Raw genomic sequence first — 22595 nt, 5'->3', positions numbered from 1 at the left:
TGTATTATTTTGTTAAAATTATTATTAATCTACTTGCTAATTTACTGTAAATATCTGGTTACTTTCTGTTTTAACATGGTCCTATCAAAACTTCGGTTAAAATGTAATAAGCACTTAATCTTCTGTTGTTTGGCTACTTCAAATTTGGAGGCAAGAATTGCTGATTAGAAGTGGTTTTGCACTGTGGAGGGATGTTAGCCACTAGCTCGCTTACGAGAATGCTACAATGGTTGAGGTCGCGTTTGTTAGTAAAAAAACAAAAAAACAAAAGACAAAAGATAGAATATGTCATCAAGATGCATTATCACGATATAACTATAGTATTAAAAGTTCTATTGTCAGGTAAATGCATATTATATATATCGTATATATTGCACAACCCTAGTTGGTAGGTGAATTTATTATAAGATGGGTTCAAAAACACCAGTTAGGTCGTTGTTTGATCTATTCCAGCATGTTTCATCCAGGGAAATTGTTATGGCACGACAGCAGACCTCCACCAAGGCAAAACTAAAGTTAAACTAACAATTGCTTCCATTTATTTACATGGTTTGTGCTTGTTAGCTAGCAGGTTACTGCCTGGTTTGTGGGAAAATATACCAAATAAAAATATAATAGTAATCCCCCGTTTATCGTTGTTTTTCCGTTAAGTATGAATTATTAAATATTATTGAATATTTTCAAAGCCAGAGCATTAAAAAACTCTTTACGACTTTCTAAATAAAACATTTTTTTTAACATTATGAAAGCCCTCTGGACATGAAATAACAAACACATAGTTACCTTTACCAACACTAAATTGGCCCTAGTGTGTGAATGTGAGTGTGAATGTTGTCTGTCTATCTGTGTTGGCCCTGTGATGAGGTGGCGACTTGTCCAGGGTGTACACCGCCTTCCACCCGATTGCAGCTGGGATAGGCTCCAGCAACCCCGCGACCCCGAGAGGGACAAGCAGTAGAAAATGGATGGAAGGAAAAATATAATATAATATATCAGTATATGTTATATACTTTATATATAACATGTAAATATTACATATATGTTATATTGCTACTATGGTACATATTAGTCTACTTTATACCTTAATTATCCTTTCCATCATTACCCTTTTGATGCTTTGTAACTGAGCTAGTGTGTGGAACAATTTCCCTTGTGGATCAATAAAGTTTGTTTACAAACCCCGTTTCCATATGAGTTGGGAAATTGTGTTAGATGTAAATATAAACGGAATACAATGATTTGCAAATCATTTTCAACCCATATTCAGTTGAATATGCTACAAAGACAACATATTTGATGTTCAAACTGATAAACATTTTTTTTTTTTAGAATTTCTGTGTGGAGTTTGCATGTTCTCCCCGTGACTGCGTGGGTTCCCTCCGGGTACTCCGGCTTCCTCCCACCTCCAAAGACATGCACCTGGGGATAGGTTGATTGGCAACACTAAATTGGCCCTAGTGTGTGAATGTGAGTGTGAATGTTGTGTGTCTATCTGTGTTGGCCCTGTGATGAGGTGGCGACTTGTCCAGGGTGTACACCGCCTTCCGCCCGATTGTAGCTGAGATAGGCTCCAGCGCCCCCGCGACCCCGAAGGGAATAAGCGGTAGAAAACGGATGGATGGAGAATTTGATGCCAGCAACACGTGACAAAGAAGTTGGGAAAGGTGGCAATAAATACTGATAAAGTTGAGGAATGCTCATTAAACACTTATTTGGAACATCCCACAGGTGTGCAGGCTAATTGGGAACAGGTGGGTGCCATGATTGGGTATAAAAACAGCTTCCCAAAAAATGCTCAGTCTTTCACAAGAAAGGATGGGGCAAGGTACACCCCTTTGTCCACAACTGCGTGAGCAAATAGTCAAACAGTTTAAGAACAACGTTTCTCAAAGTGCAATTGCAATAAATTTAGGGATTTCAACATCTACGGTCCATAATATCGTCAAAAGGTTCAGAGAATTTGGAGAAATCACTCCACGTAACCAACATTGAATGACCGTGACCTTCGATAACTCAGACGGCACTGCATCAAAAACCGACATCAATCTCTAAAGGATATCACTACATGGGCTCAGGAACACTTCAGAAAACCACTGTCACTAAATACAGTTCGTCGCTACATCTGTAAGTGCAAGTTATAGCTCTACTATGCAAATCGAAAGCCATTTATCAACAACATCCAGAAACGCCGCCGGCTTCTCTGGGCCCGAGATCATCTAAGATGGACTCATGCAAAGTGGAAAAGTGTTCTGTGGTCTGACGAGTCCACATTTCAAATTGTGTTTGGAAATATTCGACATCGTGTCATTCGGACCAAAGGGGAAGCGAACCATCCAGACTGTTATCGACGCAAAGTTGAAAAGCCAGCATCTGTGATGGTATGTGGGTGCATTAGTGCCCAAGGCATGGGTAACTTACACATCTGTGAAGGCACCATTAATGCTGAAAGGTACATTCAGGTTTTGGAACAACATATGCTGCCATCTAAGCGCCGTCTTTTTCATGGACGCCTGCATTCGGGCGAAAGGCAGGGTACACCCTGGACAAGTCGCCACCTCATCGCAGGGCCAACACAGACAGACAGACAACATTCACATTCAGACTCTAGCAATTTAGTGTTGCCAATCAACCTATCCAAATATTGATTCAAAATCGGTGAAGGCGTTCGCTAAAATGGGCTGCAGGGAATAATGATATGCAAGCTAACCAACTGTTAGATCTAATCTCCTGTGCAGTGCATTATGTTCAAGGACATAACGTGAATGCACATTGTGTTTCCTATCTTTGCAAATACACACACATTGTATCTCTTTAAGTAAGGTACCAGGAAGTAATGGTAAATGTTAAATGGGTTATACTTGTATAGCGCTTTTCTACCTTCAAGGTACTCAAAGCGCTTTGACACCCTTTCCACATTCACACACTGATGGCATGAGCTGCCATGCAAGGCCCTAAGCACGACCCATCAGGAACAAGGGTGAAGTGTTTTTCTCAAGGACACAACGGACGTGGCTAAGATAGCGGAAGCTGGGGATCAAACCAGGAACCCTCACGTTGCTGGCACGGCCGCTCTACCAACCGAGCTACCAACAAGCGCACACATTCTTCCCAAGTCAACTTTCAGTTTTGATCCCCGGCAAGGCGTAGCAACTTAGGTGGACACAAGCATGGAAGGAGGGCGACCATTTTAAAGAAGAGTCTGAGCTTTAGACCGTTCGGTCTCCTCTCCAACACTGGTATTGCTATTAGAGATGTCCGATAATGGCTTTTTTGCCGATATCCCGATATTGTCCAAATCTTAATTACCGATTCCGATATCAACTGATATCGATATATACAGTCGTGGAATTAACACATTATGCCTAATTTTGTTGTGATGCCCCACTGGATGCATTAAACAATGTAACAAGGTTTTCCAAAATAAATCAACTCAAGTTATGGAAAAAAATGCCAACATGGCACTGCCATATTTATTATTGAAGTCACAAAGTGCATTATTTTTTTTTAACATGCCTCAAAACAGCAGCTTGGAATTTGGGACATGCTCTCCCTGAGAGAGCATGAGGAGGTTGAGGTGGGCGGGGTTGGGTGGGGGGGGCGGAGTTGAGGTGGGGGGGGTAGGGGGTAGCATATTGTAGCGTCCCGGAAGAGTTAGTGCTGCAAGGGGTTCTGGGTATTTGTTCTGTTGTGTTTATGTTGTGTTACGGTGCGGATGTTTTCCCGAAATGTGTTTGTTATTCTTGTTTGGTGTGGGTTCACAGTGTGGCGCATATTTGTAACAGTGTTAAAGTTGTTTATACGGCCACCCTCAGTGTGACCTGTATGGCTGTTGACCAAGTATGCTTTGCATTCACTTGTGTGTGTGAAAAGCCGTAGATATTATGTGACTGGGCCGGCAAGTGAAGGCATTGTCTTTAAAGTTTATTGGCGCTCTGTACTTCTCCCTATGTCCGTGTACACAGCGGCGTTTTAAAAAGTAATTAATTTTAATTTTTTAAACTGATGCCGATAATTTTGAAACCGATACCGATAATTTCCAATATTACATTTTAAAGCATTTATCGGCCGATAATATCGGCAGTCCGATATTATCGGACATCTCTAATTGCTATTGTTTGTACTTACTCCGTTTTTGTAGAATACATTTTTAAACTTCAATTCCAGTCACCTCTCCTTAATTTACGGTAGACAGCCCTAGAAATAAAGAATCTGCGAGGACCCTTTCCTGAAAAAGGGAGGTTCCCAATATGTACAACCGTAGCTTTAACGGTTAGTGTCAACAAGACGTGACCGTACGAGGATGCCTTGACGAGGAAGCATAATGCAGGTTACTGGGTAGCTAGTAAGTGAAGCAAAACAGAAACTCACAAAGTTTCTATATTGCTATATTGCTAGTTTAGGTGAGCATACTTGCCAACTCTCCCGATTTTCCCGGGAGACTCCCGAATTTCAGTGCCCCTCCCAAAAATCTCCCGGGGCAACCATTCTCCTGAATTTCTCCCGATTTCCACCCACACAACAATATTGAGGGCCTGCCTTAAAGGCACTGCCTTTAGCGTCCTCTACAACCTGTCGTCACGTCAACTTTTCCTCCATACAAACAGCGTGCCGGCCCAGTCACATATTATATGCGGCTGTTAATGCACGGTTCCGGTTCACCGTGCATGACTGCTCGCTGATTCGAAAAAGCTAAGTATCGTTCTATTTGTGTGCTTTTAAATTGTTCTGCAGCTTTCTTTATTACTTTCTCAACATATTTAGTAGTACTATTTAACTTGCAAATCACCCGATCTCTGTCTCTCCACCCCTCCCGCAGCTAGCTAGCAGCTAGCTGCTAAGCTAACGAAGCTAGCGCGGAGAAAGGCGTCGCCGGGCGCCGGTCAGAAGGAGTCTACTCCTGCACACCGTGACCAGGACTTCTCGGAAGACAGCAGGAACTTCACTCGGTGACAGAAAACACCGTGAGTATGGCTTCCTGCGCGTCTTGCACCTTACTCACGGAGAGGCTGGCTCTGCTAGAGGGCCGTGTCCGCCAGTTAGAGCAGAGTAATCTCGTAACTTTAGATGTTGCGGACACATCTGCTAGCGTTAGCTGTAGCGAGCTAACTAGCCCAGCCTGTAGCAGTCCTAAGCGGCCTACAAGCTACGGTGTACCGGTTGAGACGCATAATAGATTTAGCTCTTTAGCTAGTCCTACACCCCAGTCTACCGGGCACCACACCTTAGTCATAGGGGACTCCATCACCCGAAACATAAAGCTTAGCAAACCAGCCACAATTAAGTGCATCCCGGGGGCCCGAGCACCTGACATTGAGGCTAATCTTAGGGAGCTAACTCGCAACAGGCCTAGTAAACACGTACGACAGGCTAATCGCACCACTAGTTATGCGAATATAGTTGTACACGTTGGCTCCAATGACACTAGAATGAGACAGTCAGAGATTACAAAGAGAAACATAGCCAGGACTTGTGATCTCGCTAGAAAGATGTCCAGGCATCGAGTAATTGTCTCTGGCCCCCTGCCTGCGAGAGGCAATGATGAGAGATATAGCAGATTAGTCTCGCTCAACAAGTGGCTGGCTAGCTTCTGTAGACAACAGGGACTAACGTTTATTGATAATTGGCCCTCTTTCTGGGGCAAACCAGGCTTACTGATGAGGGACGGCCTTCACCCTAACCAGGAAGGCGCCATCATCCTGTCTAAGAATATAGACTACTGTTTAAGTCACATTTGACTAACTACACTAGAGCAAGCCCGGTCACAGGCAATTACAGAGCCTGCTAGTCCGGGTGAGGAGTCAGTTAAGCTAGAACTAGCCAGCACCAGGCTGGATAATTCCTGTACGCATAGCAATTTTCTTAAAATAACACACAACTCACATAATGTGTTTTCTGCTGTGAATGTGTCCGGGGTAGATATGCATTCTACTGAGGTGGCAAATCATGATGCGTTCAGTCGATCGCAGCATCAAGCAAATAATCTGAAAATTCCCGTCGTATCAATTCCTAGATATGGTCGAAACTATTTAAAGTGCACTACGTATAATAAACGCAACATTATTAATATTTCTACTACGGATAATTTAAACAAAAACTCGTCAAAACAGCCCAATACTTATAATATGGGCTTTTTAAACATAAGATCATTGTCTCCCAAAACGTTATTAGTTAATGAGGTCATTAGAGACAACAATCTTAACGTCATTGGTCTTAGCGAAACCTGGCTCAAACCAGACGAATTTTTTGCGCTAAATGAGGCATCTCCTCCTAACTATACGAATGCGCATATTGCCCGTCCCCTTAAAAGGGGTGGGGGAGTCGCACTAATATACAATGAAAACTTTAACCTTACCCCTAACCTAAATAATAAATACAAATCGTTTGAGGTGCTTACTATGAGGTCTGTCGCACCGCTGCCTCTCGATATGGCTGTTATCTACCGCCCCCCAGGGCCCTACTCGGACTTTATTAATGAATTCTCAGAGTTCGTTGCTGATCTAGTGACGCACGCAGACAATATAATCATAATGGGGGACTTTAATATCCATATGAATACCCCATCGGACCCTCAGTGCGTGGCGCTCCAGACTATAATTGATAGCTGTGGTCTTACACAAATAATAAATGAACCTACGCATCGCAACGGCAATACGATAGATCTAGTGCTGGTCAGGGGTGTCACCACCTCCAAAGTTATGGTACTCCCGTATACTAAAGTAATGTCCGATCATTACCTTATAAAATTCGAAGTTCTGACTCATTGTCAACAAACTAATAATAATAATAACTGCTATAGCAGCCGCAACATTAATGCCGCCACAACGATGACTCTTGCTGACCTACTGCCTTCGGTAATGGCACCATTCCCAAATTATGTCGGCTCTATTGATAACCTCACTAACAACTTTGACAATGCCCTGCGCAAAACCATTGATAGTATAGCACCGCTAAAACAAAAAAGGGCCCCTAAAAGGCGCACCCCATGGTTTACAGAGGAAACCAGAGCTCATAAATTATCATGTAGAAAGTTGGAACGCAAATGGCGCGCGACCAAGCTTGAGGTTTTCCATCAAGCATGGAGTGATAGTTTAATATCGTATAAACGCATGTTTACCTTAGCTAAAGCTAAATATTACTCAAATCTCATCCGCCTCAACAAAAACGACCCTAAATTTTTGTTTAGTACAGTAGCATCGCTAACCCAACAAGGGACTCCTCCCAATAGCTCCACCCACTCGGCAGATGACTTTATGAATTTCTTTAATAAGAAAATTGAACTCATTAGAAAGGAGATTAAAGACAACGCATCCCAGCTACAACTGGGTTCTATGAACACAGATACAACTGTATCTACGACGGATACTGCAATACAAAATAGTCTCTCTCTTTTTGATGAAATAACATTAGAGGAACTATTACAGCGTGTAAGTGGGATAAAAAAAACAACATGTTTACTTGACCCACTTCCTGGGAAACTTATCAAGGAGCTTTTTGTATTATTAGGTCCATCAGTGCTAAATATTATAAACTTATCACTTTCCTCTGGCACTGTTCCCCTAGCATTCAAGAAAGCGGTTATTCATCCTCTGCTCAAAAGACCTAACCTTGATCCTGACCTCATGGTAAACTACCGACCGGTGTCCCACCTTCCCTTTATTTCGAAAATCCTCGAAAAAATTGTCGCACAGCAGCTAAATGAACACTTAGTGTCTAACAATCTCTGTGAACCTTTTCAATCCGGTTTCAGGGCAAATCACTCTACGGAGACAGCCCTCGCAAAAATGACTAATGATCTACTGCTAACGATGGATTCTGATGCGTCATCTATGTTGCTGCTTCTTGATCTTAGCGCTGCTTTCGATACCGTCGATCATAATATTTTATTAGAGCGTATCAAAACACGTATTGGTATGTCAGACTTAGCTTTGTCGTGGTTTAACTCTTATCTTACTGACAGGATGCAATGCGTCTCCCATAATAATGTGACCTCGGACTATGTTAAGGTAACGTGCGGAGTTCCTCAGGGTTCGGTTCTTGGCCCTGCACTCTTTAGTATTTACATGCTGCCGCTAGGCGACATCATACGCAAATACGGTGTTAGCTTTCATTGTTATGCTGATGACACCCAACTCTACATGCCCCTAAAGCTGACCAACACGCCAGATTGTAGTCAGCTGGAGGCGTGTCTTAATGAAATTAAACAATGGATGTCCGCTAACTTCTTGCAACTCAACGCCAAGAAAACGGAAATGCTGATTATCGGTCCTGCTAAACACCGACATTTATTTAATAATACCACCTTAACATTTGACAACCAAACAATTACACAAGGCGAATCAGTAAAGAATCTGGGTATTATCTTCGACCCAACTCTCTCGTTTGAGTCACACATTAAGAGTGTTACTAAAACGGCCTTCTTTCATCTCCGTAATATCGCTAAAATTCGTTCTATTTTATCCACTAGCGACGCTGAGATCATTATTCATGCGTTCGTTACGTCTCGTCTCGACTACTGTAACGTATTATTTTCGGGTCTCCCTATGTCTAGCATTAAAAAATTACAGTTGGTACAAAATGCGGCTGCTAGACTTTTGACAAGAACAAGAAAGTTTGATCATATTACGCCTATACTGGCTCACCTGCACTGGCTTCCTGTGCACTTAAGATGTGACTTTAAGGTTTTACTACATACGTATAAAATACTACACGGTCTAGCTCCGTCCTATCTTGTCGATTGCATTGTACCATATGTCCCGGCAAGAAATCTGCGTTCAAAGAACTCCGGCTTATTAGTGATTCCCAGAGCCCAAAAAAAGTCTGCGGGCTATAGAGCGTTTTCTATTCGGGCTCCAGTACTATGGAATGCCCTCCCGGTAACAATTAGAGATGCTACCTCAGTAGAAGCATTTAAGTCCCATCTTAAAACTCATTTGTATACTCTAGCCTTTAAATAGCCCCCCTGTTAGACCAGTTGATCTGCCGTTTCTTTTCTTTTCTCCTCTGCTCCCCTTTTCCTTGAGGGGGGGGGGGGGGCACAGGTCCGGTGGCCATGGATGAAGTGCTGGCTGTCCAGAGTCGGGACCCGGGGTGGACCGCTCGCCTGTGCATCGGCTGGAAACATCTCTGCGCTGCTGACCCGTCTCCGCTCGGGATGGTGTCCTGCTGGCCCCACTATGGACTGGACTCTTACTATTATGTTGGATCCACTATGGACTGGACTCTCACAATATTATGTCAGACTCACTCGACATCCATTGCTTTCGGTCTCCCCTAGAGGGGGGGGGTTACCCACATATGCGGTCCTCTCCAAGGTTTCTCATAGTCATTCACATCGACGTCCCACTGGGGTGAGTTTTTCCTTGCCCGTATGTGGGCTTTGTACCGAGGATGTCGTTGTGGCTTGTGCAGCCCTTTGAGACACTTGTGATTTAGGGCTATATAAATAAAGATTGATTGATTGATTGATTGAAGTGACTGCAAGACATACTTCATCAACAGCCATACATGTCCCACTGAGGGTGGCCGTATAAACGACTTTAACACTGTTACAAATATGCGCCACACTGTGAACCCACACCAAACAAGAGTGACAAACACATTTCGGGACAACATCCGCACCGTAACACAACATAAACACAACAGAACAAATACCCAGAACACCTTGCAGCACTAACTCTTCCGGGATGCAACAATATACATCCCGGCTACCACCAAACCCTGCACCCCCCCCAACCCCGCCCTCCCAACCCCATCTCCAGAATTCGGAGGTCTCAAGGTTGGCAAGTATGTAGATGAGTTTACCTAATCTAAAAGTGTAGGCACAATTGGTGTCAAATCATCCTAGTAGCTAACTGACTGAAACAGGATTAAAGTTTACCCTGTTTTTGTTTTGTCGAACTAAAAATATTAATTTGAATTGGTCTAGCTGCATTATCCTGATACCTAACTAACTACAACCAGCATTCAATACATAACTGGTGCGTTGAGCTTGGCGGAGGTCCATCCATCCATTTTCTACCGCTTGTCCCGTTCGGGGTCGCGGGGGTTGCTGGAGCCTATCTCAGCTGCATTCGGGCAGAAGGCGGTGTATACCCTGGACAAGTCGCCACCTCATCGCAGGGCCAACACAGACAGACAGACAACATTCACACACTAGGGCCAATTTAGTGTTGCCATCCATCCATCCATCCATCCATCCATCCATCCATCTTCTTCCGCTTATCCGAGGTCGGGTCGCGGGGGCAGCAGCTTAAGCAGGGAAGCCCAGACTTCCCTCTCCCCAGCCACTTCGTCCAGCTCCTCCCGGGGGAGCCCGAGGTGTTCCCAGGCCAGCCGGGAGAGATAGTCTTCCCAGCGTGTCCTGGGTCTTCCCCGTGGCCTCCTACCGGTCGGACGTGCCCGAAACACCTTCCTAGGGAGGCGTTCGGGTGGCATCCTGACCAGATGCCCGAACCACCTCATCTGGCTCCTCTCGATGTGGAGGAGCAGCGGCTTTACTTTGAGCTCACCCTATCTCTAAGGGAGAGCCCCGCCACTCGGCGGAGGAAACTCATTTCGGCCGCTTGTACCCGTGATCTTGTCCTTTCGGTCATGACCCAAAGCTCATGACCATAGGTGAGGATGGGAACGTAGATCGACCGGTAAATCGAGAGCTTTGCCTTCTGGCTCAGCTCCTTCTTCACCACAACGGATCGATACAGCGTCCGCATTACTGAAGACGCCGCACCGATCCGCCTGTCGATCTCACGATCCACTCTTCCCCCACTCGTGAACAAGACTCCGAGGTACTTGAACTCCTCCACTTGGGGCAAGATCTCCTCCCCAACCCGGAGATGGCACTCCACCCTTTTCCGGGAGAGAACCATGGACTCGGACTTGGAGGTGCTGATTCCCATCCCAGTCGCTTCACACTCGGCTGCGAACCGATCCAGTGAGAGCTGAAGATCTTGGCCGGAGGAAGCCATCAGGACCACATCATCTGCAAATAGCAGTGACCTAATCCTGCAGCCACCAAACCAGATCCCCTCAACGCCCTGACTGCGCCTAGAAATTCTGTCCATAAAGGTTATGAACAGAATCGGTGACAAAGGGCAGCCTTGGCGGAGTCCAACCCTCACTGGAAACGTGTCCGACTTACTGCCGGCAATGCGGACCAAGCTCTGACACTGATTATACAGGGAGCGAACTGCCACAATAAGACAGTCCGTTACCCCATACTCTCTGAGCACTCCCCACAGGACTTCCCGGGGTACACGGTCGAATGCCTTCTCCAAGTCCACAAAGCACATGTAGACTGGTTGGGCAAACTCCCATGCACCCTCAAGGACCCTGCCGAGAGTATAGAGCTGGTCCACAGTTCCACGACCAGGACGAAAACCACACTGTTCCTCCTGAATCCGAGGTTCGACTATCCGGCGTAGCCTCCTCTCCAGTACACCTGAATAGACCTTACCGGGAAGGCTGAGGAGTGTGATCCCACGATAGTTGGAACACACCCTCCGGTTCCCCTTCTTAAAGAGAGGAACCACCACCCCGGTCTGCCAATCCAGAGGTACCGCCCCCGATGTCCACGCGATGTTGCAGAGTCTTGTCAACCAAGACAGCCCCACAACATCCAGAGCCTTAAGGAACTCCGGGCGGATCTCATCCACCCCCGGGGCCTTGCCACCGAGGAGCTTTTTAACTACCTCGGCAACCTCAGCCCCAGAAATAGGAGAGCCCACCACAGATTCCCCAGGCCCTGCTTCCTTATAGGAAGACGTGCTGGTAGGATTAAGGAGGTCTTCGAAGTATTCCCTCCACCGATCCACAACATCCGCAGTCGAGGTCAGCAGAGCACCATCCCCACCATACACGGTGTTGACACTGCACTGCTTCCCCTTCCTGAGGCGGCGGATGGTGGTCCAGAATTGCTTCGAAGCCGTCCGGAAGTCTTTTTCCATGGCCTCCCCGAACTCCTCCCATGTCCGAGTTTTTGCCTCCGCGACCGCTGAAGCCGCACACCGCTTGGCCTGTCGGTACCTGTCTGCTGCCTCAGGAGTCCCATGAGCCAAAAAAACCCGATAGGACTCCTTCTTCAGCCTGACGGCATCCCTCACCGCCGGCGTCCACCAACGGGTTCTAGGATTACTGCCACGACAGGCACCAACTACCTTGCGGCCACAGCTCCAATCGGCCGCCTCGACAATAGAGGTACGGAACATTGTCCACTCGGACTCAATGTCCAGCACCTCCCTCGTGACATGTTCAAAAGTTCTTCCGGAGGTTGGAATTGAAACTCTCTCTGACAGGAGACTATGCCAGGCGTTCCCAGCAAACCCTCACAATGCCTTTGGGCCTGCCAGGTCTGTCCGGTATCCTCCCCCACCATCGCAGCCAACTCACCACCAGGTGGTGATCGGTAGAAAGCTCCGCCCCTCTCTTCACCCGAGTGTCCAAAACATGAGACCGCAAATCCGATGACACAACTACAAAGTCGATCATGGAACTGCGGCCTAGGGTGTCCTGGTGCCAAGTGCACATATGGACACCCTTATGTTTGAACATGGTGTTTGTTATCGACAATCTGTGACGAGCACAAAAGTCCAATAACAGAACACCACTCGGGTTCAGATCCGGGCGGCCATTCTTCCCAATCACACCTCTCCAGGTTTCACTGTCGCTGCCAACATGAGCGTTGAAGTCCCCCAGTAGAACGAGGGAATCACCCGGGGGAGCACTCTCCAGTACTCCCTCGAGTGAATCCAAAAAGGGTGGGTACTCTGAACTGCTGTTTGGCGCGTAAACGCAAACAACAGTCAGGACCCGTGCCCCCACCCGAAGGCGGAGGGAAGCTACCCTCTCGTCCACCGGGTTGAACTCCAACGTGCAGGCTTTGAGCCGAGGGGCAACAAGAATTGCCACCCCAGCCCGTCGCCTCTCACTGCCGGCAACGCCAGAGTGGAAGAGAGTCCAGCCCCTCTCAAGAGAAGTGGTTCCAGAGCCCTTGCTGTGCGTCGAAGTGAGTCCGACTATATCTAGCCGGAACTTCTCCACCTCACGCACTAGCTCAGGCTCCTTCCCCCCCAGCGAAGTGACGTTCCACGTCCCAAGAGCCAGCTTATGTAGCCGAGGATCGGACCGCCAAGTGCCCTGCCCTCGGCTGCCGTCCAGCTCACACTGCACCCGACCTCTATGGCCCCTGCTATGGGTGGTGAGCCCATTGGAGGGGGGACCCACGTTGCCTCTTCGGGCTGTGCCCGGCCGGGCCCCATGGGGACAGGCCCGGCCACCAGGCGCTCGCCATCGTGCCCCACCTCCGGGCCTGGCTCCAGAGGGGGGCCCCGGTGACCCGCGTCCGGGCGAGGGAAATCTGGGTCCTTGGTTTGTGTTCTTCATCGAGGTCTTCGAGCTGCTCTTTGTCTGATCCCTCACCTAGGACCAGTTTGCCTTGGGAGACCCTACCAGGGGGCATAGAAACCCCCGGACAACATAGCTCCTAGGATCATTGGGACACGCAAACTCCTCTACCACGGTAAGGTGGCAGCTCAGAGAGGAGATTTAGTGTTGCCAATCAACCTATCTCCAGGTGCATGTCTTTGGAGGTGGGAGAGTACCCGGAGGGAACCCATGTAGTCCCGGGAAGAACATGCAAACTCCACACAGAAATGCTGACAAATGGGCCGTCATTGAACAGCTTAAAAAAAATGTCCACTTTCTTGACAAGGTGCATCTCATTATTATTACCTTCATTATTCCGAGTGCTGGACCAGATGCCAGAGCGGGAAGTGTCTCCAGCTTGTCCCAGCGGGGATTCCAAAGGTCTGATTAGTGGGGAAGAAGAACAGTTTGTGAGGCCAAAGGGTAGAATCTTCTAAAGTGGGGATGTCATCTGCAGTGTATGTTGACATTATCATTATACAGTGTCAAGGACTTTCTGGGAACACTAAAGAAAAAAACATATAGTACATCATAGTGAGAATGTTTTTGTGCATACAAACACAAAAGTACTGTACTATGAAGTGACAATATGACACAGTGGGGGGCCCGCCTTTCACTTCCGAGTCAAATGGAAAAAATTCAGAATAGAGGGACTTAAAAAGGACAGAGAAAAAAAAAGTCCTCAGTGCTATTTCCTCTGACAGGAAATTGTGTCTTTGATGTAAGCCAACACACTCATGTGGCCACTTTATGGGAACTGTCCCTTTGCTCATTCAGTACTCAAAGTACTACTTTTAAAATCAACATATAAAGTCAAATCAGGTGATTCTCGTGTCTAATGAATATTCAAAATTCTGATGGGGCGATTCGCCAAATATTTTTGACCCTCAAAGGCCGCGGTACTCAGGCAAAATGCGAACAAGTCGGCTCTTTCAAACGGCTCTTTGAAGTGAACGATGAAAACTGATTTCATCGTTCTGATTTCCCAGACATGTGCACACCCCCCACTGGGCTGGAAAAAGAGTCGGAGTGAAAGAAATCTAGCCACATATTGTAAAGGGAAACAATTGTACAGATAAGGTGTCACAACTTTGCATTTAAATAAATAAATGATAAATGGGTTATACTTGTATAGCGCTTTTCTACCTTCAAGGTACTCAAAGCGCTTTGACACTATTTCCACATTTACCCATTCACTCACACATTCACACACTGATGCAATTTACAGTCCTAATTTGTATTCTAGTTCCATTCATATGTTTTTCACACATATAGACATACTATTCATATTTATTATTTATATATTTACTTGTGATCCACAAAGTGTTTTGGATGAGGGAAAATTGTATGTATATTCCTTATGGAAAAATTACAATTAAAACATAAGCCCATTTAAATTATTATCAACGTTTCAGAATAATTCCCACCGAGTAGTATTTCATGATGGGTGATGTCATGTAAAATATTCAGATTAACATCTTATCTTGTAAGTGCTATCAGTAATTGTTTCTTTAATATAAACAAATTACTTGGAAGGGAATGATCCCTGAAGATCCGGTGTTCTGAAAAAAATGTGCTTCTTCATTAAATAAATTGTGTAATCCGATAGTTGGCGACACAAAAAATTCTGAAAAATGGAAAAATGGAACAAGTGATTTTGTCGTTTTTATAATTATTCAATAAAAACCATGTCAAAATACTTATTGATGACAATCATTCTGTATCATACAGTATAGACAAACAACCAGCCATGCATTTTAGGTTAATCCAGGTTTAAAGCGTTCTTGTTTGTTTCCTGGTATGTAAAAAAATGCTAATAATAACTACAATATATAAAAAATGTTCACCTTAATTGCTATGGTTATTTTGTTCGAAGAAACCTGAATGCGCATGCTCAGTGGCGTCGGTCAGCAAATTTATATGGGGGGCGTTTTTTTCCAGAACACCGGCTCTTCTCAAAGAGCCATAGTTACCATCTCCATCAGGCACCTCTCAGGTACTGTAGGTATGGATATGTAGATGCCGCCTTCAGACTGGTCAAATATGTCATCCCAGCCGCCAACTTGAACAGGTGTTTTGTCAGACCGATTTGACCAGTGTCCATCAGACCGTCACAGCGACATTTATAACAAAATTGGTTGACATTCCAATTAGTTATAGTGTTCTTAATCATTGAGAGACCTCGGTCTCCGTTAACTCACGCAGTAAATAGACACGGCTTGGCCCTGCTCAAGATGGCAGCCGCAGTGACAATCCACAATTAGCTAGCGAGCTGATAGTCGCAGGCAAACTTGCCATACAATTAGACTTAGACTTACTTTTTATTGTCATTCAAATTTGAGCTTTACAGTACAGATAAGAACATCATTTCGTTGCATTATGATTAAGCGCACATATGGTATGTTTTAATTAAAGTTAAAGTTAAAGTCCCAACGATTGTCACACACACACTGGCTGTGGTGAAATGTGTCCTCTGCATTTGACCCATCCCCGTGTTCAACCCCTGGGAGGTGAGGGGAGCAGTGAGCAGCAGCGTGCGCCGCGCTCGGGAATCATTTGGTGATTTAAGCAAATCGAAACAATGTTGTGTGATATAAAACTGCCACTCTAAATAATTACACTTCTTTAAAAAAAACCTAGTGCATTACATTCGACTATCGTAGACAACGTTCCCTCTGAGGTGCGCACATGCGCAATTGCGCACTGCTCACGCGTCCTCTGCACACAGCAAATCTATGCCGCGCAAAAAATCAAATCCCACTCTAAACAAAATAAACAAATCGTTTGTTTTGTATGATTTTGCAATGCAACTGTGAGTAACAGGTGACAAAAGGCGGCCACAACAGATAAAAACAATGTTTGTCAACACTTAAATTATTGTAACGTCTGTGGAGACACTTAAAGGCCTACTGAAATGTGATTTTCTTATTTAAACGGGGATAGCAGGTCCATTCTATGTGTCATACTTGATCATTTTGCGATATTGCCATATTTTTGCTGAAAGGATTTAGTAGAGAACATCGACGATAAAATTCGCAACTTTTGGTCGCTGATAAAAAAGCCTTGCCTGTACCGGAAGTAGCAGACGATACGCGCGTGACGTCACAGGTTGTGGAGCTCCTCACATCTGCACATTCTTTACAATCATGGCCACCAGCAGCGAGAGCGATTCGGACCAAAAAAGCGACGATTTCCCCATTAATTTGAGCGAGGATGAAAGATTCGTGGATGAGGAAAGTGAGAGTGAAGGACTAGAGGGCAGTGGGAGCGATTCAGATAGGGAAAATGCTGTGAGAGGCGGGTGGGACCTGATATTCAGCTGGGAATGACTAAAACAGTAAATAAACACAAGACATATATATACTCTATTGGCCACAACACAACCAGGCTTATATTTAATATGCCACAAATTAATCCCGCATTACAAACACCTCCCCCCTCCCATCCATATAACCCGCCAATACAACTCAAACACCTGCACAACACACTCAATCCCACAGCCCAAAGTACCGTTCACCTCCCCAAAGTTCATACAGCACATATATTTCCCCAAAGTTACGTACGTGACATGCACATAGCGGCACGCACGTACGGCCAAGCGATCACATGTTTGGAAGCCGCAGCTGCATGCGTACTCACGGTACCGTGTCTGCGTATCCAACTCAAAGTCCTCCTGGTAAGAGGCTTTGTTGTCCCAGTTCTCCACAGGCCAATGGTAAAGCTTGACTGTCATCTTTCGGGAATGTAAACAATGAAACACCGGCTGTGTTATCCGGCAAAACAGTCATGGGGTGCATTCTACGGCGGGGGTGCGTTATCCAGCACAACACCTGCCGCAATACACCGCTTCCCACCTACAGCTTTCTTCTTTGCTTTCTCCATTGTTCATTGAACAAATTGAAAAAGATTCACCAACACAGATGTCCAGAATACTGTGGAATTTTGCGATGAAAACAGACGACTTAATAGCTGGTCACCATGTCCCAAAATGTCCTCTACAATCCGTGACGTCACGCGCTGACGTCATCATACCGAGACGTTTTCAGCAGGATATTTCACGCAAAATTTAAAATTGCACTTTAGTAAGCCAACCCGGCTGTATTGGCATGTGTTGCAATGTTAAGATTTCATCATTGATATATAAACTATCAGACTGCGTGGTCGATAGTAGTGGGTTTCAGTAGGCCTTTAAAGGAGGACAGGAATTCCATCGGTCCCTTTATTTAGCGAAATTGTTTGTCGGCCATAACCACACCAAAACAATGTGTAAAATACTTTTATCTAGCAAAACTGGTCGTTGTCTACCGTACAAACCAAGCCAAAAGCAACTCTTTGTCATCTGTTATATCAACAGCAGCCGCTTGCCCTCTCTCTCACCTGCACCAACACATACACTATGGCAATTACCCACTGGTGCGTTTATGGCCACACAAAAAGTTGGACAACTCCAACACTACACGTAAAGTGTAAATTTCAGGTCGTTTTACTATGACTCCTCAATCAGTGTGCTTATTCTGCTGTCAATTGTTAAGAATGTTATTTTTGGGATATTAATCATAAAATGATGTTACAGGACTACATAATTGCTAATATAAAAATATGTATTTTACGGACAGAAAGTTAATAAACACTTCATCTCATGCAACATGTGAATGTTTTAAGGGGAACTAAATGTCATCTCTGAAATGAATGTCTAGCATTAAAAAATTACAGTTGGTACAAAATGCGGCTGCTAGACTTTTGACAAGAACAAGAAAGTTTGATCATATTACGCCTATACTGGCTCACCTGCACTGGCTTCCTGTGCACTTAAGATGCGACTTTAAGGTTTTACTACTTACGTATAAAATACTACACGGTCTAGCTCCGTCCTATCTTGTCGATTGTATTGTACCATATGTCCCGGCAAGAAATCTGCGTTCAAAGAACTCCGGCTTATTAGTGATTCCCAGAGCCCAAAAAAAAGTCTGCGGGCTATAGAGCGCTTTCTATTCGGGCTCCAGTACTATGGAATGCCCTCCCGGTAACAATTAGAGATGCTACCTCAGTAGAAGCATTTAAGTCCCATCTTAAAACTCATTTGTATACTCTAGCCTTTAAATAGCCCCCCTGTTAGACCAGTTGATCTGCCGTTTCTTTTCTTTTCTCCTCTGCTCCCCTTTTCCTTGAGGGGGGGGGGGCATAGGTCCGGTGGCCATGGATGAAGTGCTGGCTGTCCAGAGTCGGGACCCGGGGTGGACCGCTCGCCTGTGCATCGGCTGGGAACATCTCTGCGCTGCTGACCCGTCTCCGCTCGGGATGGTGTCCTGCTGGCCCCACTATGGACTGGACTCTTACTATTATGTTGGATCCACTATGGACTGGACTCTCACAATATTATGTCAGACCCACTCGACATCCATTGCTTTCGGTCTCCCCTAGAGGGGGGGGGTTACCCACATATGCGGTCCTCTCCAAGGTTTCTCATAGTCATTCACATCGACGTCCCACTGGGGTGAGTTTTTCCTTGCCCGTATGTGGGCTTTGTACCGAGGATGTCGTTGTGGCTTGTGCAGCCCTTTGAGACACTTGTGATTTAGGGCTATATAAATAAAGATTGATTGATTGATTGAAAGGGGAACACAATCTTTCCAAAGCAGGACCCCCCACCCAGGCATAAAACATTAAAAAAACAACACAATATCTAAGTGGGCCAAATCACATATATTAGAAAATAATCTCTTGACATTGACTAGTCACTTAATTATAATAATAAGACATTTAAATTGTTATGTCAGGTTTGAGACAAATGTGCTGCTGGTATGACCACAGTGTGCACGTCTGTATTGCACTGAATGCTCAGGGTGTTTGTGCATTTGCTCACACACATGAAAAATTAGGGGGAACATTGATCATAGAGTAATACAGAATTGACATATTTTGGCCACATTGTACTCCAGCAGGTCTAGACACATGAGCTTGCGAATTAGTGACAAAATTAACAGCACGACTAAACATTAACGTGTTAGAATCGGATACAGAGCCAGACTGTTTTTACTTAAAACATAGCGTTTAAACTTGATTCAAAAGACTTACATGAGCGTTAACGACTGTAACGTCGACACAGGCGCGAAGTGAGGAACCACAACGTGCATCGCGTGTCAAGTCATCAAGTGGTGCAGTGCATTGTGGGACTTGTAGTTCCCATGATTAGAAAATATTGGAAAGTGCTAATAATAAAATGATCTCGCGTCCCTCACATTTATTAAGCGTTTGAGCTAGCGAATTGGCGACCGAATAACAGCGCAAATAAAAATAATGTTTTTCAAAAAACTCGCGTTTAAACTGGATTTCACACACATTCAATATACAAACATACACATACACATACTGTACATATACATTCACTGTACAAACACATATACACATTCTGTACATATACATTCATTGTACAAACACATATACACATTCTGTACGTATACAAGTACATATGCATACTTACACTCATGCACATAATCACGTTTCATCAAACATATATTAACGTTGTTGCCCTAGGGTAAACTGGGTGTAACACATGGCACACTGACAAAGCTTAACCTATTGTGACTATAACAATCTACAAGGTTAATGTAGGTTGCTTCTCTTTCTCCCCCTCCATTTTTCTGCATTCTTTCGTATCTCAAGTTATCATTACGTATATGTATTGTTGCATTTAAACAACTGTATTGTTGATAATAAAGGTAAATTATTGGTATTGTTCATTATCAATAGCGCTATTTCTATTGGTATTTGTATTGATCCATTTGTAGTGTAATAATGCTCATTGTCATTTCTGTATTATTTTTTATTTTTCGCTAACTGCTTATTTGCTATTACTTTTACCATCATATTTGTACATGTCATATTTGCTGATGTTGCTCTATTGTTGTTTGCTGTTGTTGTTTTTGTCTCTCTGTCTAATCCCCCTCTTGTCCCCACAATTTCCCCCTCTGTCTTCTTTTTTTTTCTCTTTCTATCCCCTCCTGCTCCGGCCCGGCTGCACTAAATGATAATATAAATACATTTAATAAAGTCAAATACAAATAAGGCAACAAGAGAAGTATCCTACACTTCTCTTTTGTAAAGTAAATCTGAACAGCCGACATGGGCATCTACATCAACTATATGATTTGCCTGAGAAGCTGGACAGGACATAAAAAAAAATAAATAAAAAAATAAAAAAAAAATAAAAAATAAAAAAAAAACTGGATTTCACAGACTTACATGGGCGTTAACGAGAGTAATTTTCAACAGCGGCGCGAGGGAACGGAAACACCCTACGCCACGTGTCAGGGCACTAGCTGCAGTGCATTTTGGGACTTGGAGTATCATGACGCAAGAATTGAGTTCATCAATAAAATTATATTTTTAGGTGCAGTACATTTTCTAAGATGGTCGAGTTGAAAAGTGTTGATATTTAAAATGCAAATGATATATTGTTAATCCTTATTTGGTGTTTTTGTTTTGTTTTGAGACACACACACCTGTATGTCATCAGCTTTGTTAGGCTGTGATTGGCTGCATTGTGCCATTTAAGCCGCTGGTCTTGTGCATACTATTGTAGAGCAAGTAGCAATAGGTTGGTCTGGCTACAGGGGCTCTGACCAAGGGGGACATCGACGCGCACAAAAAATGGCTTGTGGAATTCATTTGGGGTGAGTTTGCTCTCGATTGTGATTGTTTGATGAATGTGTGACATTTAACTGCTTGTGTGCAGGATCTTGGTGATTTGCTTAGTTCAGGCAGAACATGCACGCTGTTTGTGGGCTCAAGGAGGTAAGCATGGTTTCATAGCGTGTGAAGGTACAAGTGGACCGGGTTTTTAAAATGTTTGTGAATTGTGTGTTGCAGCTCAAAGAGAAAGCAACAATGCATATGTTGGCTACTTGCAACAAGGTCTTGCTGGAAGCAATCCCCAGAATCAATTCAGACAAGCCTCCAGTGTTCCAGCCTCGGCCCAAAGCGACAGCGAAGTGGCTTCTAAGGTGAAGGTGGCCGTGCAATCAGAGCAAGATGGTTACAGCTCAGTCAAGGTGCTGCGTCGGCGCCCTGTGCTCAGCCAACAAAGTGCACTCATCAAGCCCAAAAAGTCTCCCGGGCTGGACCTCTCTACTTCTATTGCAAGCTCTGGCACCTTAAACAAGCACAAGAGCCAACAGACCAAGGGCAACAGGAAGAGTTCGGGCTCACGCCGTGTCGGCCTTCCCAACAAGAAAGATGCTTCAGCTCCGAGCCTCGCCGCTAAGAAGCAGAAACCTCACCGGCAGGTTCCCCGCAAGCAGCAAAACAAAGCCCGCCTCTTTGTGGCCGGCTACGGCGCACGAGAGTACGTTCCTGACATGCAAACATCTGCCACGGGCGCCGCATCCGACACTGACCTGAAACCGAGCAATGCAGGAACGTCTCATCAGAGCAAAGGGTTCCACGGGTACGGATGGGTTCCCCAGCACTCTCATCCCCACCCTGGCAACAGGCGGAACCCCCAGCACGGCTCAAGCGAGAAGGTTGACTCCGGTAAAAAGTTTGCACCCACTGATGTTCTCCGAATCCCTAAGCGCTTCGGAGGGCACGCCATCAGGCGAATGAAGGCCCCTAAGCCCCAAGTGTTGGATGAGGAGACCCAAAAAGCATCCTTGCAGAAGAAACTATTTTACAGACTGCCTTCCCGTAACTAATCGAACATTCTTGGACTTGGTAAGTTCTCAGTTTGTTTTGCTTTTTTTTCCCCCCCATCTAATTTTCTTCTTTCCAACAGGATTGAGTGCAGTTTCTTGGAAATAAAAATATTTGTACGCCTAAATCTCTGCTCCAGTGTGGTGTTGTACAGTCGGTCTTGTGGCCAGTATATGTATTGCATGGCAGAGGTAAACTTTCACTACTGAAACCAATGTTTGTCCTAAACCAGGGGTAGGGAACCTTTTGATGACTGCATCTGGCTCTCAGATAAATCTTAGCTTACATCGCTTAACACTATAAGTAATGAATAATTCCCCTGGTAATCAGTGTTAAACGTTCAAAATATAAAACCGTTTCATGCTTTTTAATCCGTCTACAGCACCTGTTCAAGAAGTCTCATTAATGGTAAGACGTATTTTATCTATTGGTTAGCTTCAGAATAACTGTTAGACTTATTATAAGCTAAAGTTGGTCTTACTTAA

The 22595-nt window shown here is 44.9% G+C and overlaps 1 protein-coding gene and 1 long non-coding RNA gene across 2 annotated transcripts in view; one reads left to right on the top strand and one right to left on the bottom strand.

The window, feature by feature from the left end:
- Nucleotides 1-19567, bottom strand: part of LOC133577353 (uncharacterized) — a 33888-nt gene extending 14321 nt beyond the window's left edge. Inside the window, exons 1-2 of the long non-coding RNA XR_009811722.1 lie at nt 19495-19567; nt 13726-13802 (exon numbers count right to left, since the gene is read on the bottom strand). This is a non-coding gene — a long non-coding RNA (uncharacterized lncRNA). The remainder of the gene's footprint in view (nt 1-13725; nt 13803-19494) is intronic.
- A 1424-nt stretch (nt 19568-20991) lies between these two features.
- Nucleotides 20992-22237, top strand: LOC133577471 (uncharacterized). Its single transcript, XM_061931336.1, has 4 exons — nt 20992-21092; nt 21155-21213; nt 21289-22131; nt 22193-22237. The coding sequence occupies exons 1-3, from the start codon at nt 21070-21072 to the stop codon at nt 22110-22112; spliced, it is 906 nt and encodes a 301-aa protein (XP_061787320.1). The 5' UTR covers nt 20992-21069; the 3' UTR covers nt 22113-22131; nt 22193-22237.
- The last annotated feature ends 358 nt before the right edge of the window (nt 22238-22595 follow it).

This window comes from Nerophis lumbriciformis, linkage group LG37, assembly GCF_033978685.3.
Source record: "Nerophis lumbriciformis linkage group LG37, RoL_Nlum_v2.1, whole genome shotgun sequence".
In the NCBI taxonomy this organism is placed as follows: Eukaryota; Metazoa; Chordata; class Actinopteri; order Syngnathiformes; family Syngnathidae; genus Nerophis; species Nerophis lumbriciformis.
The sequence above is the reverse complement of the archived record's forward strand: the minus strand, read 5'-3'. Positions and strand labels throughout refer to the sequence as shown.

Excerpts from the sequence above, each read along its gene's own strand:
- LOC133577471 (XM_061931336.1), top strand. The coding sequence starts at position 21,070 with ATGGCTTGTGGAATTCATTTGGG. Across the intron at positions 21,093-21,154 it reads GCTTGTGGAATTCATTTGGG|GATCTTGGTGATTTGCTTAG; the intron begins GTGAGTTTGCTC and ends GCTTGTGTGCAG. Across the intron at positions 21,214-21,288 it reads CTGTTTGTGGGCTCAAGGAG|CTCAAAGAGAAAGCAACAAT; the intron begins GTAAGCATGGTT and ends TGTGTGTTGCAG.